We start from the raw sequence: 14,483 nt of genomic DNA, 5'->3' as shown, positions 1-14,483 counted from the left end.
GGGTTGTGTAATGCCATCAGGTATTACATCAACTAAATATAAATTATAAACACTAACTTTATATCCCTTGCATGTTCAACAAATTAAAAAGAGAAATATAATTGTACGAAATTATATATCAAATTTGTTTTTTTTGTGTATTAAACTATCAGGTATCTAAAGATTACATTGAGTCCCGACTAATTTAGATTCGAGCCGGATAGGACTACTAAGGCGGTAAATCGCTCACAACAAATATTTAACGCAACTGCATTCCCAAACTTTAAATCGATAACATTTGTTAAGATAGAACAATCACATGACAACTGATTTTCTTCGTTTGTTGGTATATGTCAAATTTGTTATCACACAAAATGAGTCATATATCCTAGATGCCATTCCTGGAGTTAACCACAGCCCATAGGCGTTTGCAAAACATACAAGCACTAAATAGCCCTTGGCGGCCGTGGACCACCTTAATTTTATTGAAGTGTTATTTATTTATTAATTTTTTAATTTGTATCTTGCTTTTTTGATGAGGAGGCCATATTATTACCATTGTCAATAATAGACCATATTATTTATTTTCACAGACATGAAGGAAATAAGTAATGTATTAACAAAACTTGTTTCCTCAAGTAATATTTTGTCAAACGTCGGGGACATCGCCAAAATTTTCCCTTAGTGATTTCCAAGTCTATACTAAAATCTATATATATGCATGTATAAATATATAATCCCTCAAGTTGTTCTCTTCTCCATCACCTCCACATACACAAAACTATCTTTATATTATTAATTCAAGTAAATTCATATATTACTCCTTTCAAAATTTCTTTATCTCCAAGCTAGACAATATGGGTGTCCTTCGGTTCGATAAAGATGGGTCAGCTGCAGTAGCTCCATCAAGGATGTTCAAGGCTTTCATTCTTGACTCTCACAATCTCTTCCCAGAGTTGTTTCCACAAGCATTCAAGAGCGTCGTTTACGAACAAGGTGATGGAGAGGCTGGCAGCGTTAAAATTATGTACTTCGCTGAAGGTAATTAAGTATTCAGTTAATCACATCATCATCACATTATTCACGTCCACGCTCTTAATCAATAATTAGGTCGTGCTTTTTTCGTTCACAACTGTATATGTTAATTGATTAACTCCAATGACAAACTTAATGCATGTGATCGATTGAAAGGTAATAAGCACACGTACGCAAAGCAAAGAATCGATGTACTTGACAAAGAGAAGTTTTATTGTAAGTCCACTGTATTTGAAGAGGACAATATGTTGGACATACTTGAATCCATTGTGTATGAAATTAAGTTTGAGGCTTCTGGCGATGGCGGAACGAATTGCAAAACTGCTACTGAATTCCATATAAAGGGTGATGGAGAGAGTAAATTGGAAGAGGAACTCAAGGGCTCCGTAGAGCTAGGAACGGCATTGTTCAAGGCTGTGGAAGCACATCTCTTGGCAAATCCTGATCTCTATGCTTGAATCATTTTCCAATTCCAAGTGGGCATCTAATAAATAAGAATTAAATAATCTGAACTTTGTTTGCTTATTTATGGTTTTAAACCTTGATTAATGTACTAGATATAATAACATCAATAAATTATGAAGGGTGTGTGAAAGTCCACAAACTCGCCCATTGAATATTACAGTTTAATTACTTTAATGCACATCAAATTCAGGAATGTCTGTCATTAGTCTAATTTCAAATTAATTATATACATCACATGATCACAATTTTTTTTTCCCCCAATCTTAGAAAACAATGTCGAAAGAATCTGCTTAAAACAAGGGAGTGTGATCTTTGATTTGCACTTGGCGAAAAAAGAGCAAAATTATTAAGCCTCAATTTCCTAGTGTGACTTCCCTTATGAAATAGAAATTTTAATGGTGAAATTTAGTAAAAATGATTTCTAAAATAATAAAGTCAATTAATATAGTTTAATCATCACATAACTCTCAAAGACCTAGAGGTGAGCCACTTGTGCCAGACTATAATACTAAATAAAGTCTCACAGGCATCCAGGAGACAATAAATAATTAATACAACAAAATGGATCATCATAGTAAGGAGCTGTTTGGAAGTGCTACATTGTGTGACACCCAAGCAACTGCGCAGCTGCAGAATAAGAAATTCTACCATATTTCTTTTCGCGGCAGTTGCTACAGTGCAGCACTCCTAAACGAGGCCCGAGATCCGGCTCCAAAAATATAAGTTGTAGGATCACGTGGACGAATCAGATTTTCTCATGAATTATACGACTTTGTTCTCAAATTTTATCCTCTACAGCTTCTTTCGCTAAGAAAAATTAAAGGAAATTTTGGAAAGTGGTATAGTCAACAAGGGAAGGCTTTAATTTAAATGTAACGATGAGAAAATATTTTAAATGACAAGATAGACACTTACCACAAGATAACCTCCATAAAATCTTTAATGATCAGTTACCCTTTATTATAATTTATCCCCAATTGGTTGTTATTATTTAAAACATAATGCCCCAAAATCAAAATAATGGTCCTACGATAGCTTCACGCAATACACAAGTATTTTGAATTAAATACTGGTTTGGATCTTATATCCGAACGAGTAATATGAAAGCATGCAGACACTTGGATGTGGACCATAGGGATGGCAATAGATTGGATCTGATCCAAGATTCACATCATCCAAATCCAATCGGATCGGATTTGGATCGGTTTAAAATGGATTTGGATCGAATTTGGATATCGATGTGCGGATCTGAGACAAATCTGAAGCAGATATGGATCATCTTAATATCTAAATCCATATTCATATCCACTCATCTTTTAATTTTATTTTATTTTAAAAGTTTCTTAACAATTGTGGAATTATAATGATAATAAATTTTATTCATATCATATTAGTAGTATTTACCATGCATTTAAACTCTTAAAACTTAAATGTTAGTTTTGTAAATTTAAAGGTCAGCCAGCCCCAAAGCATGTACATGCAATATTCAAATTGCAAGACAAGTAATATAACCTGTCAATTTATTTTATTATATTGGCCAAATAATTTTTAAGGAATATAGTTATTCATATATTTAGTCAAATATGGTCATAATACAAATAGTAAAGGACTGAATATAAATCATATTTAATTTATATGTCATTATCTAATGTTGTAGGAATGATGGTAGGTGTATCGTGGATATTAGAATGATGAAAGAGATAATAAAATATTAGATTAATCTTACTCCTGCAATTACTTCTGAATGATATTTTATTATCTTTCTTAGTTTTTATTTTGGTGTAAAAGTATAAGCTACAATATTTATTATATTTTTGAGAAAAATTATATAATTTATTTGTTATCAATACATTTTGGCCTTCACTTTTCAATCTAAAAAATTATTACTTTTTTATTACTGAATTTTAAAATTCATGACAGATCTAGAGTATATTTGGATTTTTTTTTTCAGATTTGAAGCAGATATAGATATTTATTTATTTTTTGGATCTGGATATGGAGCGAAAAATATGGATTCATGACGAATCTGGAGCAGATACGGATCTTGATTTTTATTATGAATTTGGATCTAGAGCAGAGTAGATCCAACCCATATCTACTCCATTGCCATCCCTAGTGGACCATGTGGTGGTGTTGAGCTGCATTTGGAAAAATGATACTCTGTTTGGTAGAGCAATTTAATCAGACCCATGCATGATTCTCTTATTCATTGCACAAATTGAGGCTCCCTCTACAAAGGCACAAGCAATAAGAGAAATTTTATCAAAAGCTCTCGCTTTTTTTTCTTTTGGGCATTCATTTGTGTGTACAACTATAATTATCTTGCGGGTGCCGGCCGGCACATGAAGTCATGGTTATTTTTATACGTCATAGGGGTGCAGCCATCTTTAATCCAGTATGTTGAAATATGTATTTTGCTTATTTATTAACTTGTCCTTTATCATATTAAAGTAGGAGAACCCTTAATATAGTTATGGTAAGATTTTATAATCCTGATGATATACGCCATTTAATTAACAAATAACAAACATAAATAGTATTAGTACTATTAATTAATTATAAAGATTTTGGCCCCTTCAAGAAGAAAAAGAGCACAATTAATCAAATAGAGATATTTAAAACAATACAATTTTATATCTATTGCCAAAATAATTCAGTCAACTCATATACACACAATAATTTTATTTATTAATTAAGGACGACAAAATACATGTGCTAAAGAAAGAAGTTTTTTGTGTATTCCACAAGATCTTAGTAGTTGACTAAACCAACCTTGTATTCACATCATTGATGGATAATAACATTATCCATCCTTTTATTTAACTAAACATAATATAAAAGTATAATGCTGTAACACCTAACCAGTGTAGTCAGGGTACCTCCCGTATTGAGGGACAGTGAGAAGATCAGGATCATTGTTATTTATTTTCTCATCATCAAACATGCTAACTCCTATATTAACCTGCTGACCCTCTGACCATTCTTTTTTACCTGAAAATTTGATAATAAAAACCTTATTCACAAACACATATATTAAAATTAGAATTATAAATGACATTCAATTGAACATGGTCTAAAAATTAACCTGTGTAAGGAGTTTCCATATTCTTCAAAGCAGAAACGATATCTGTTAGCTTCTGGAGAACCGTAATCAAAAGTGAGTAGGTGAGCTTGAGTGAGTCCTTATTTCTGGTTTCATGTGATATATATAGATCCAGTGGGTGCATGGATGTGAGGCAGCCAATATTAGTGCTTGGTAAAGATAACAAATCTACGGCTGAAGTTTAAAATTTGGCGTGTCCCATACTATTAAGGAATAAATCAAGTAGAATTTATCCATCAAAGACGTGGTTGGACACTTGGACTGGACTCTCGCTTATCAATTTTTATCGTGCGTTTAAAAGTTTGGAATGAGCATCTGTATCTTTTAGCTAAGAATAAAGAAATGATAAGTAGAATTTAGCTATGAAGGAATTTACTTTTAAACGAAGAAAAACGAAAAGAAATGATAAGATAAGAATAAACATTATCTTAGAATATAGTAAATTAACTTTTTTTTTTTACTTTTCCAAATCATTGTCAGGATATTATTATTATAAAAGTAAAGAAAAATTTAATAACAATTCTGTACATAATTAACGGCATAAATATTTTAAAGCATTTCTCGTGGGACTATTTGGACCCATTAAATTTCTCTCTATACCTAATTAAAAAAAAATCATTATTAAGCAATTAAAAATTTAAAAATCTCGAAATCATTTTTTACTAATCTTCTTCTTCTCTCTTCAATTTTATACGCTCTCACTACTCTCACATTTTGTAAATTAAATACTTAATTTCACTCTAATTTGAATTCATTTTTGGCCTTTCTTATTATATCATGATTCCTATTTCATGCTTTTTATATAGGAGAATTTTTTTTGATATTTTTTTTAAACTTTTGAATTTGGTAAAAATTAATTTCTTGATATTCATTAACTTAATTTAATGTCCGATAAGAACCTATTGATGTCTATCTTTCAATAGTGGCTTTGGTTCCTCTTAGTTAGTAATACTAGTTATTTGCAGCTAAAACAATATAGTTGAATGAAGTTATGAGAATATATGAAATTGAGAAGCGAGAGAGAAATGGTTAATTAAGTAATCTTTAAAATAATTATTTAAGTAATAAAATTCTTAACTAAAAAGAAGGTATAGAGAGGAAATTAATAGATATAGTCTCATCTTTTTTTCAAAATTTATGGATTGATTAAACAGATACTTGAACCCAAAAGATAGAGACTAATTAAACGGAAGCTTGGTGGCCAAAGTCTCTAGATAACAGCAGTTGTAATCATTTTGACCTACTTGTCTTCGCTATCTGAGTAGAATTAGACACGTTTAGGAATTAATCAAATGTTCTGGTTAAGGGTGTCAGGTACTCAGGTCTGAACTATATTTAAAATTTTCTTACCATTTTCCTGAAATTAAGCTTGCTGTGTCCTCTTTTAACTATAGTTATTTCAAGTATATGTGGTTTAATGAATGAATAAATGACTGATATTCCAGAAATTTATCATGAAACTTTTTGTCCATGTTGATGACGGGCAGCAAGGCTACTGGGCCTAGTAGACGAGTACAAAATGAGGAAGAAACTGAAAATTTTGAATTTAAATGTTTATTGAGGAAAAGAATGATTTTGGAATTAAATTCAGACTTGACGTTAAATGGCGGTGCTAAAAGGAAATTAGAGGGATGCCACTAGTCCTACGTTTCTTTCTACTTTGAACATAATAGGGTTTGTGTGATAGTTCTGAACTACATAATTTTGTTATAGAGATTACATTTAACCTATTTCATCTAATATATTCTTTGCTTCACCATCCTTTTCAATTATATTAATTTAAAAATTAATATAGGACGACATGGAAAATGTTATTACCAAATTAATTAATATTAATCTCTCTATATTTAAATTTTGAATTTCTATATTCATTTCGGTAATGGCTGCTATTTTTCACTGAAGTTGTTTAACATAATTTCTTATTCTTTCCCACCAAATGAAATTCATGTTCAACATTATCTATCTATATATATATATAGAGAGAGAGAGAGAGAGAGAGAGAGAGAGAGAGAGAGAGAGAGAGAGAGAGAGAGATATTAGGATCTTGAATTTATTAAAGTCCGGTTAAATTACAATCATTACATTATTAAACCACATTATTTAATAACTTTTCTAGATTTTAGTAAAATCCATGATTCTAAAGTAAATTGGAACATTTTATATATACACTTCAAAAAAATTTGGCACACGAATTGATGTGCCAAATTTATTAATGATTTTCTATCTAAAAGGAATTAATCTAAAATAAAATGTTTATCATCAATATCTTAATTTAAATTAAAAAAGCCTAATTTTGAAAATTTGCTTGAGGCCTTAAATTATCTTGAAGAGCGTGAACAAGTAAAATAATAAAATGCAAATAGAAAAAGAAATTTTTTTTATAAACATAGCAAAATCCAAATTACGCACTTATTTGTTTTTATATCTGAAGTTTTAATTTACATTAATTTAAGATACTTTTAAAGTTTGCCTTATTTGTTTTTGTATCTGAATTCTTATTGTAAGATATTTTCATCTAAATGAAAAAATTAAAAATTTTTAACGTTTATTTAAATGATAAAATATCTTAATGAAAAATTATTTTTTTTACAAACATCATCATTTAAATATATTTATTTCATACCTATTATGTAAAATCTAATAATCCTTTTTTTTCTCTAATCAAAAAGATTTTTCTAATTCATTGTAATATTGTAAGTGAGATGTCGTATTAGAATTTCTCTTGATCTCAATTTTTACTTAGTATAAAGTACCAAACATACAAATTCAATTTGAATTTAGGCATATTCTTTTATTATCAGAAAACAATAAAAATAATGTTATCAAAATTATTTTCCACAAATTATATATCAAATGATTACCTTATAAATTTTTATAACATATAAATAGTATTATACTAGATAACATCATGAATATGTACCTATTTAAACTTCTAGATATATATAACACTTTTGAGGGCATAAGTGTTAAAAAACTAGATTTAAAATGTTTTGAATTTATAAAAACAAATAACTTACCACTTATACTCATAAATAAAAGAATAAAAAATAAATATATCATTCAAACATATGGATTTAGATTTTTGTAACATTTAGATCCATTCGGGTTTTTTCTTAACCAAGTACATGCTATCAACATATGAGTTAGGGTCAGTAAATGAAAAATTATACATGTGGCTCAAATCATTACAATATTAGCAGAAAACTTAAATTTTTTAGAAAACTAAAACCGATAATTGTCATTGAGTGCATGACTTCATGTGCCGGCCGGCACCCGCAAGATAATTATAGTTGTACACACAAATGAATGCCCAAAAGAAAAAAAAGCGAGAGCTTTTGATAAAATTTCTCTTATTGTTTGTGCCTTTGTAGAGGGAGCCTCAATTTGTGCAATGAATAAGAGAATCATGCATGGGTCTGATTAAATTGCTCTACCAAACAGAGTATCATTTTTCCAAATGCAGCTCAACACCACCACATCCAAGTGTCTGCATGCTTTCATATTACTCGTTCTGCATAAGATCCAAACCAGTATTTAATTCAAAATACTTGTCTATTGTGTGAAGCTATCGTCGGACCATTATTTTAATTTTGGGGCATTATGTTTTAAATAATAACAACCAATTGGGGTTAAATTATAATAAAGGGTAACTGATCATTAAAGATTTTATGGAGGTTATCTTGTGGTAAGTGTCTGTCTTGTCATTTAAAATACTTTCTCATCGTTACATTTAAATTAAAGCCTTCCTTGTTGACTATACCACTTTCCAAATTTTCCTTTAATTTTTCTTAGCGAAAGAAGCTGTAGAGGATAAAATTTGAGAACAAAGTCGTATAATTCAAGCTCTGAAGGGCTACACTTCCCTAATTTGACTGTTAGGGAGGTTCACAGTGCTGACATGTTGTATAAGCTACCGTTACCGACTTTCGGGCTTGCTTCATACAAGTTCAAAGTTTCTTTTTGGAACTGTAATGGAGTTTAATTATGAGTGTCAGAAAGCTAATTCTCTGCTGCGAGTTGCAGACAACTGGCTTAAGCTTTTGCAAGTCAGTCATCCCGATTACAAGTTCTTTGTTTCTCACAACTCATATATGAGGTGAGGAAGTTTTCATTTTCAGACTCGAGATTTAATTTCATCGAGGGAATTGGCACCATCAATCTTGAAAGAGTAACCAGCTCCCTAGTGCATGTCTTTTGGTTTCAAATGTTGTGGAGTATCAGGACTTGCATATATTCACTTTGGTTCCTTCTTTTTGTTAATGAATTTCCTCCCAAAAAAAAGAAAAAAGAAAAAAGTTCCAATCTTGGTGTTCGTGGAAGTGCTTAGCAGAGGATTGATCTATTATTATGGGAGAAATGTGTTTCAGATGGTTGCCTTACACATGGAAGTGATTGTCCAAGATATGGCTCGCCGATGATATAATTGGTGCTAGATATTGTTCATGTGAATTTTTAGCTGGCTGATTTTGTGACCAGTTGCAGAGTTGCAACAGCTTGCTAATGAGTGTGTTAGATGATGATGAAAAGCTCAGTTATATGTGTATAGTTAGGTCCTCCTAAGTATTGTGTATACTCTTTATACTGACATCTTTTTAATTTAAAAAGCAATTTATAGACTTTGGCTTTCTTTAGTGCTTATGTGATGCTGAAGAGCTAATGTTACAGCACATCTCCAATTTTATGGTTTCTACATTGCATCCCAATGAAATGGCTTGTTTCAGACTCATCCAATTTTAGGCAATGCTAAGATAGTTGATGACATTAGCATGTTTGAAATTTCATTTCATGAAGTATTGTTGGAAGTTTCATTTAATTTGTGCACATTTTGGTGATTAAAAAATGATTACCTCTTTTCACAAATTTTATTTTTGCTAATAAACCATACTTACATTTCGTTGGTGCGACTGTTATGGAGAAAAATGGGAAAAAAGAGAAAAGAATTTGCTATATCAAGATGATGCCGTGTAGGTGTTAAACAATAAAAAGGAAAGAGGGATTCAAAGTATGGTTAAAAGATATGTGAATATGAGTATAATGATTGTTTTTGAAATCATTAGACAATACCATTCCCCTCCAGAAATAGTGATATAGATGAGATGAGATCGAAGCCTTTAGAGCCCGTCTGAACACACTTAATTGTAATATTATCTTTTCAGACTCTTGTGATATCTATAAAAATTAAATTTTTCTTTACTTTTACAATAATAATATCCTGACAATGATTTGGAAAAGTAAAAAAAAAAGTTAATTTACTATATTCTAAGATAATCTTTATTCTTATCTTATCATTTCTTTTCGTTTTTCTTCTTTTAAAAGTAAATTCCTTCAGATTAAACCAATTTAAAAAAAGTATTTTAGCTAAAAGATACAGATGCTCATTCCAAACTTTTAAACGCACGATAAAAATTGATAAGCGAGAGTCCAGTCCAAGTGTCCAACCACGTCTTTGATGGATAAATTCTACTTGATTTATTCCTTAATAGTGTGGGACATGCCAAATTTTAAACTTCAGCCGTAGATTTGTTATCTTTACCAAGCACTAATATTGGCTGCCTCACATCCATGCACCCACTGGATCTATATATATCACATGAAACCAGAAATAAGGACTCACTCAAGCTCACCTACTCACTTTTGATTACGGTTCTCCAGAAGCTAACAGATATCGTTTCTGCTTTGAAGAATATGGAAACTCCTTACACAGGTTAATTTTTAGACCATGTTCAATTGAATGTCATTTATAATTCTAATTTTAATATATGTGTTTGTGAATAAGGTTTTTATTATCAAATTTTCAGGTAAAAAAGAATGGTCAGAGGGTCAGCAGGTTAATATAGGAGTTAGCATGTTTGATGATGAGAAAATAAATAACAATGATCCTGATCTTCTCACTGTCCCTCAATACGGGAGGTACCCTGACTACACTGGTTAGGTGTTACAGCATTATACTTTTATATTATGTTTAGTTAAATAAAAGGATGGATAATGTTATTATCCATCAATGATGTGAATACAAGGTTGGTTTAGTCAACTACTAAGATCTTGTGGAATACACAAAAAACTTCTTTCTTTAGCACATGTATTTTGTCGTCCTTAATTAATAAATAAAATTATTGTGTGTATATGAGTTGACTGAATTATTTTGGCAATAGATATAAAATTGTATTATTTTAAATATCTCTATTTGATTAATTGTGCTCTTTTTCTTCTTGAAGGGGTCAAAATCTTTATAATTAATTAATAGTACTAATACTATTTATGTTTGTTATTTGTTAATTAAATGGCGTATATCATCAGGATTATAAAATCTTACCATAACTATATTAAGGGTTCTCCTACTTTAATATGATAAAGGACAAGTTAATAAATAAACAAAATACATATTTCAACATACTGGATTAAAGATGGCTGCACCCCTATGATGTATAAAAATAATCACAAAAACTCTCAAGTTAATAAGAAACACTAAAACCCTCTTCTGTTACTTTCTACAATTAATTTCGATGGAAAATGTAAAATTTACTATTATTTATTTATGATGCACTTACTACCTTCCTACGTGCAATTTTAAAATAAATAAATAAATAAATATATGAAAAATCTGGTGAAACAACCTGCCCCGAACCCCAGGGGAAGTCTATCTAACCTCCTCCAAACTGGATTGATAATAATTCTATTAGTAAGGATTTTGCTAAAAATTCGATAGAGTCTCCTTTATATACATAACACTCTCAATATAAAAATATGTAAAACAAACACTCCCAAAATAATTCAATATACAACAAACTCCAATGTTCAACATCCTCAACCAAAATCCTGTATTTTACTCGAGATATCACCAGAGTCTCAAAAGATAATATTACAACTAAGTGTGTTCAGACGGGCCCCAAAGGCTTCTATCTCATCTCATCTATATCACTGTTTCTGGAGGGAAAGGGTATTGTCTAATGATTTCAAAAACAATCATTCTACTCATATTCACATACCTTTTAACCATACTTTGAATCATACCACACTTGAATCCATTTTTCTTATCTTTAAAATACTATCATACTTTATTCACAGTCAATATGCAAAATCATTAACCAAATATTTTAATAAAATACCAATGCGTGAATAAAATTCATTTCGAGGAAATCATTAAATCAGAACATTTAAAATACTTATTTTGCAAACATGTTTTATTATCATAATTAACTATAAAAATAGGTTTTGTATATTCCACTTACAGTGACGGTGTTCACACTTGGTTATCGTCCACGTCCGCGGACCGATTCTCACTCGCGGATCTTCCTAAATCAAGGAAACGACATAATTATTTTTCGTAAATCAGAATTACGACTATATTTTATGCAATAAACTCAAAACGAACATCTATTCATAATTTACAACTCATGTATCATTAAAATTACTAAAATACCCTCAAGTTCGTAAATAATTAAAATACTCCAAAATTGTAAATCACCGAATTACCCTCGGAATCATAATTATGCTCAATCTTCAATTCCTGGAATTATTAAAATATCCACAAGCTCAGAAATTACAAAATTACCCTCAAAGTGTGAAATTACCGAAATGACCTTGCCTGTCAACGGTCACCGGAATTTAGTCAACGTTGGCTGAGAAGCACGTGAAGAAACGTGTTTTCATTTCTTAAATAAAGCATTATACATTGAGAGTTATTTATAGATGCAGAGGCTACATTTTTTCAAAGATTACATATGTGAATACGGAAGGAAATGTGTCAATCCGTTCGGCGCGGATCTTCTCTTTGACAAGTGCAGATTACCCCTTTGACAAGTGCAGATTCTGTCTTTGAAAGCTTTATTCAATGCCGTTTTATTTGATTCTCAACACTCCCCCTCAAGCTGGTGCATAGATGTCTTGCATACCCAACTTGTCTAGGAATTTTGTAAATGCCCTGCTTGAAATGACCTTCGTTAAAATATCTGCAAGTTGATCTTCTGATCGAATTTTCGGCAGTTCTAAGATTTTTTCATCTAATTACTCCTTGATGAAAAATCTATCTACCTCCACATGTTTTGTTCGATCGTGTTGAACTGGGTTATGAGCAATATCTCGTGCAGCTTTGTTGTCACAGTATAGTTGTATTGGTTGTTGTGATGGATAGCCCAATTCGTTTAAGATAAAACTTATCCATAGCCCTTCACATATCCCAAGGGTCATGCCTCGATATTCTGCTTCAGCGCTCGAACGGGCTACGACATGTTGTTTCTTGCTTCTCCATGTGACAAGGTTTCCTCCCACAAAGGTAAAGTATCCTGAAGTAGAGTGTCTATCACTAACTGACCCGGCCCAATCTGCATCAGTATAAACTTCTATGTTGCTGTAATCTTCATTTTTGGAAAATAAGATTCCTTTTCCTGGATTTGTCTTCAGGTACCTCAGGATCCGCATTACTGCTTTCATGTGTTGTTCTCCGGGATTATGCATAAACTGACTTACAACACTCAATGTATAAGCAAGATCTGGCCTTGTGTGGGACAAGTACATCAATCTTCCAATCAGCCTTTGATATCTTCCTTTGTCTACTGGAACTTGGTCTGAAGTAATACAAAACTTCAGTCCTTCTTCTATTGGGGTGTCAATAGGCTGACAAGTTGTCATTCCCGTTTCGTGTAATAGATCTAAGGCATATTTCCTTTGAGACAGAAAGATTCCTCCCTTAGATTGAGAAACCTCAATTCCAAGAAAGTATTTTAAGGCACCTAAATCCTTCATCTCAAACTCTCTTGACAAGTACTTCTGAAGAGCCTATGTTTCTTCCTCGTCGTTGCCTGTAACTACCATATCATCCACATAGACAATAAAGGCAGTGATTTTACCTTGTCGTTTTTTAATGAATAAGGTATGATCTGAATTGCTTTGGTTATACCCAAAATGAACCATAGCCTTTGTGAATTTCCCGAACCATGCTCTTGGGGATTGCTTCAACCCATACAATGATTTCTTCAATTTGCATACTTTCTGATTGAGTCGTTCTGGTCCACTGCATCCTGGTGGCAGATCCATATAAATTTCTTCAGACAGGTCTCCATGGAGGAAAGCATTCTTTACATCGAACTGTTGCACTGGCCAATCCAAGTTGACTGCTAATGATAATAAGATACAAATAGTATTAATTTTTGCTACCGGTGCAAATGTATCAGTATAATCAATCCCGTAGGTTTGGGTGTAACCCTTAGCTACGAGTCTTGCTTTGTATCGTTCAATAGAGCCATCTGCTTTGTATTTTATAGTGTAGATCCATCGACAACCCACTGGTTTCTTTCCTGGTGGAAGATCAACTAGTTCCCATGTTTAATTTTTCTGAAGAGATCTCATTTCATCATTCATAGCCGCTTTCCACTTTGGATCTTTTAAAGCTTCCTGCACACTGTTAGGAATAAATACAGCAGATAATTGATTCACAAATGACTGATTTGATTCTGACAAGCGATGGTTAAACACAAAATGACTCATATGGTATTTGACTCTACTAGAGAAGTCAGGCTCATATGTGGGTTTAGGGATACCTCTATTTTGACGCTGGGGAAGAATTCTTCTGATTGGACTTGTGGTAGGAACATCCTCTGCAGACGATTGGTAAGGTATTTCTTCATGTGACTCATTCTCGATTGCAGTTGTGTCTGAGTTATTGTGCTCCCCAAATGTGTCTTCACATATCTCAGCCTGCGAATTATCACCATTTGCTTTTCCAGTATCTTGAAGGTTTACTATCTCAATGGAAGATTAACTTTCTTCAGGTGGAAGATATGCAAGAGTATGAATTTCCTCTTCATTATACTCCCTCTGAAATTCAGACTCTGACAAGTAGTACATGATATCTTCATGAAAAACGACATCCATGGTGATGCATATTTTTCTTGATGGTGGATGA

General features: G+C 31.8%; 1 protein-coding gene and 2 long non-coding RNA genes across 3 annotated transcripts; 2 read left to right on the top strand and 1 right to left on the bottom strand.

Annotated features, from left to right (window-relative positions):
- The first annotated feature begins 709 nt into the window (after positions 1-709).
- LOC102620763 (major allergen Pru ar 1) lies at positions 710-1,633 on the top strand. The gene is made up of 2 exons (XM_006488943.4): positions 710-1,020; positions 1,171-1,633. Exons 1-2 carry the CDS (start codon positions 837-839, stop codon positions 1,470-1,472), a joined length of 486 nt encoding a protein of 161 aa, XP_006489006.1. The 5' UTR covers positions 710-836; the 3' UTR covers positions 1,473-1,633.
- Positions 1,634-4,146: 2,513 nt separating this feature from the next.
- Positions 4,147-4,732, bottom strand: LOC127902495 (uncharacterized). Its single transcript, XR_008054851.1, has 2 exons — positions 4,565-4,732; positions 4,147-4,470 (listed from the first exon to the last, which is right to left on the bottom strand). It is a non-coding gene; the product is annotated as an uncharacterized LOC127902495 (long non-coding RNA).
- A 5,386-nt stretch (positions 4,733-10,118) lies between these two features.
- Positions 10,119-10,704, top strand: LOC102608670 (uncharacterized). Its single transcript, XR_371836.3, has 2 exons — positions 10,119-10,286; positions 10,381-10,704. It is a non-coding gene; the product is annotated as an uncharacterized LOC102608670 (long non-coding RNA).
- Positions 10,705-14,483: the final 3,779 nt, after the last annotated feature.

This window comes from Citrus sinensis, chromosome 1 (assembly GCF_022201045.2).
Source record: "Citrus sinensis cultivar Valencia sweet orange chromosome 1, DVS_A1.0, whole genome shotgun sequence".
In the NCBI taxonomy this organism is placed as follows: Eukaryota; Viridiplantae; Streptophyta; class Magnoliopsida; order Sapindales; family Rutaceae; genus Citrus; species Citrus sinensis.
The sequence above is the reverse complement of the archived record's forward strand: the minus strand, read 5'-3'. Positions and strand labels throughout refer to the sequence as shown.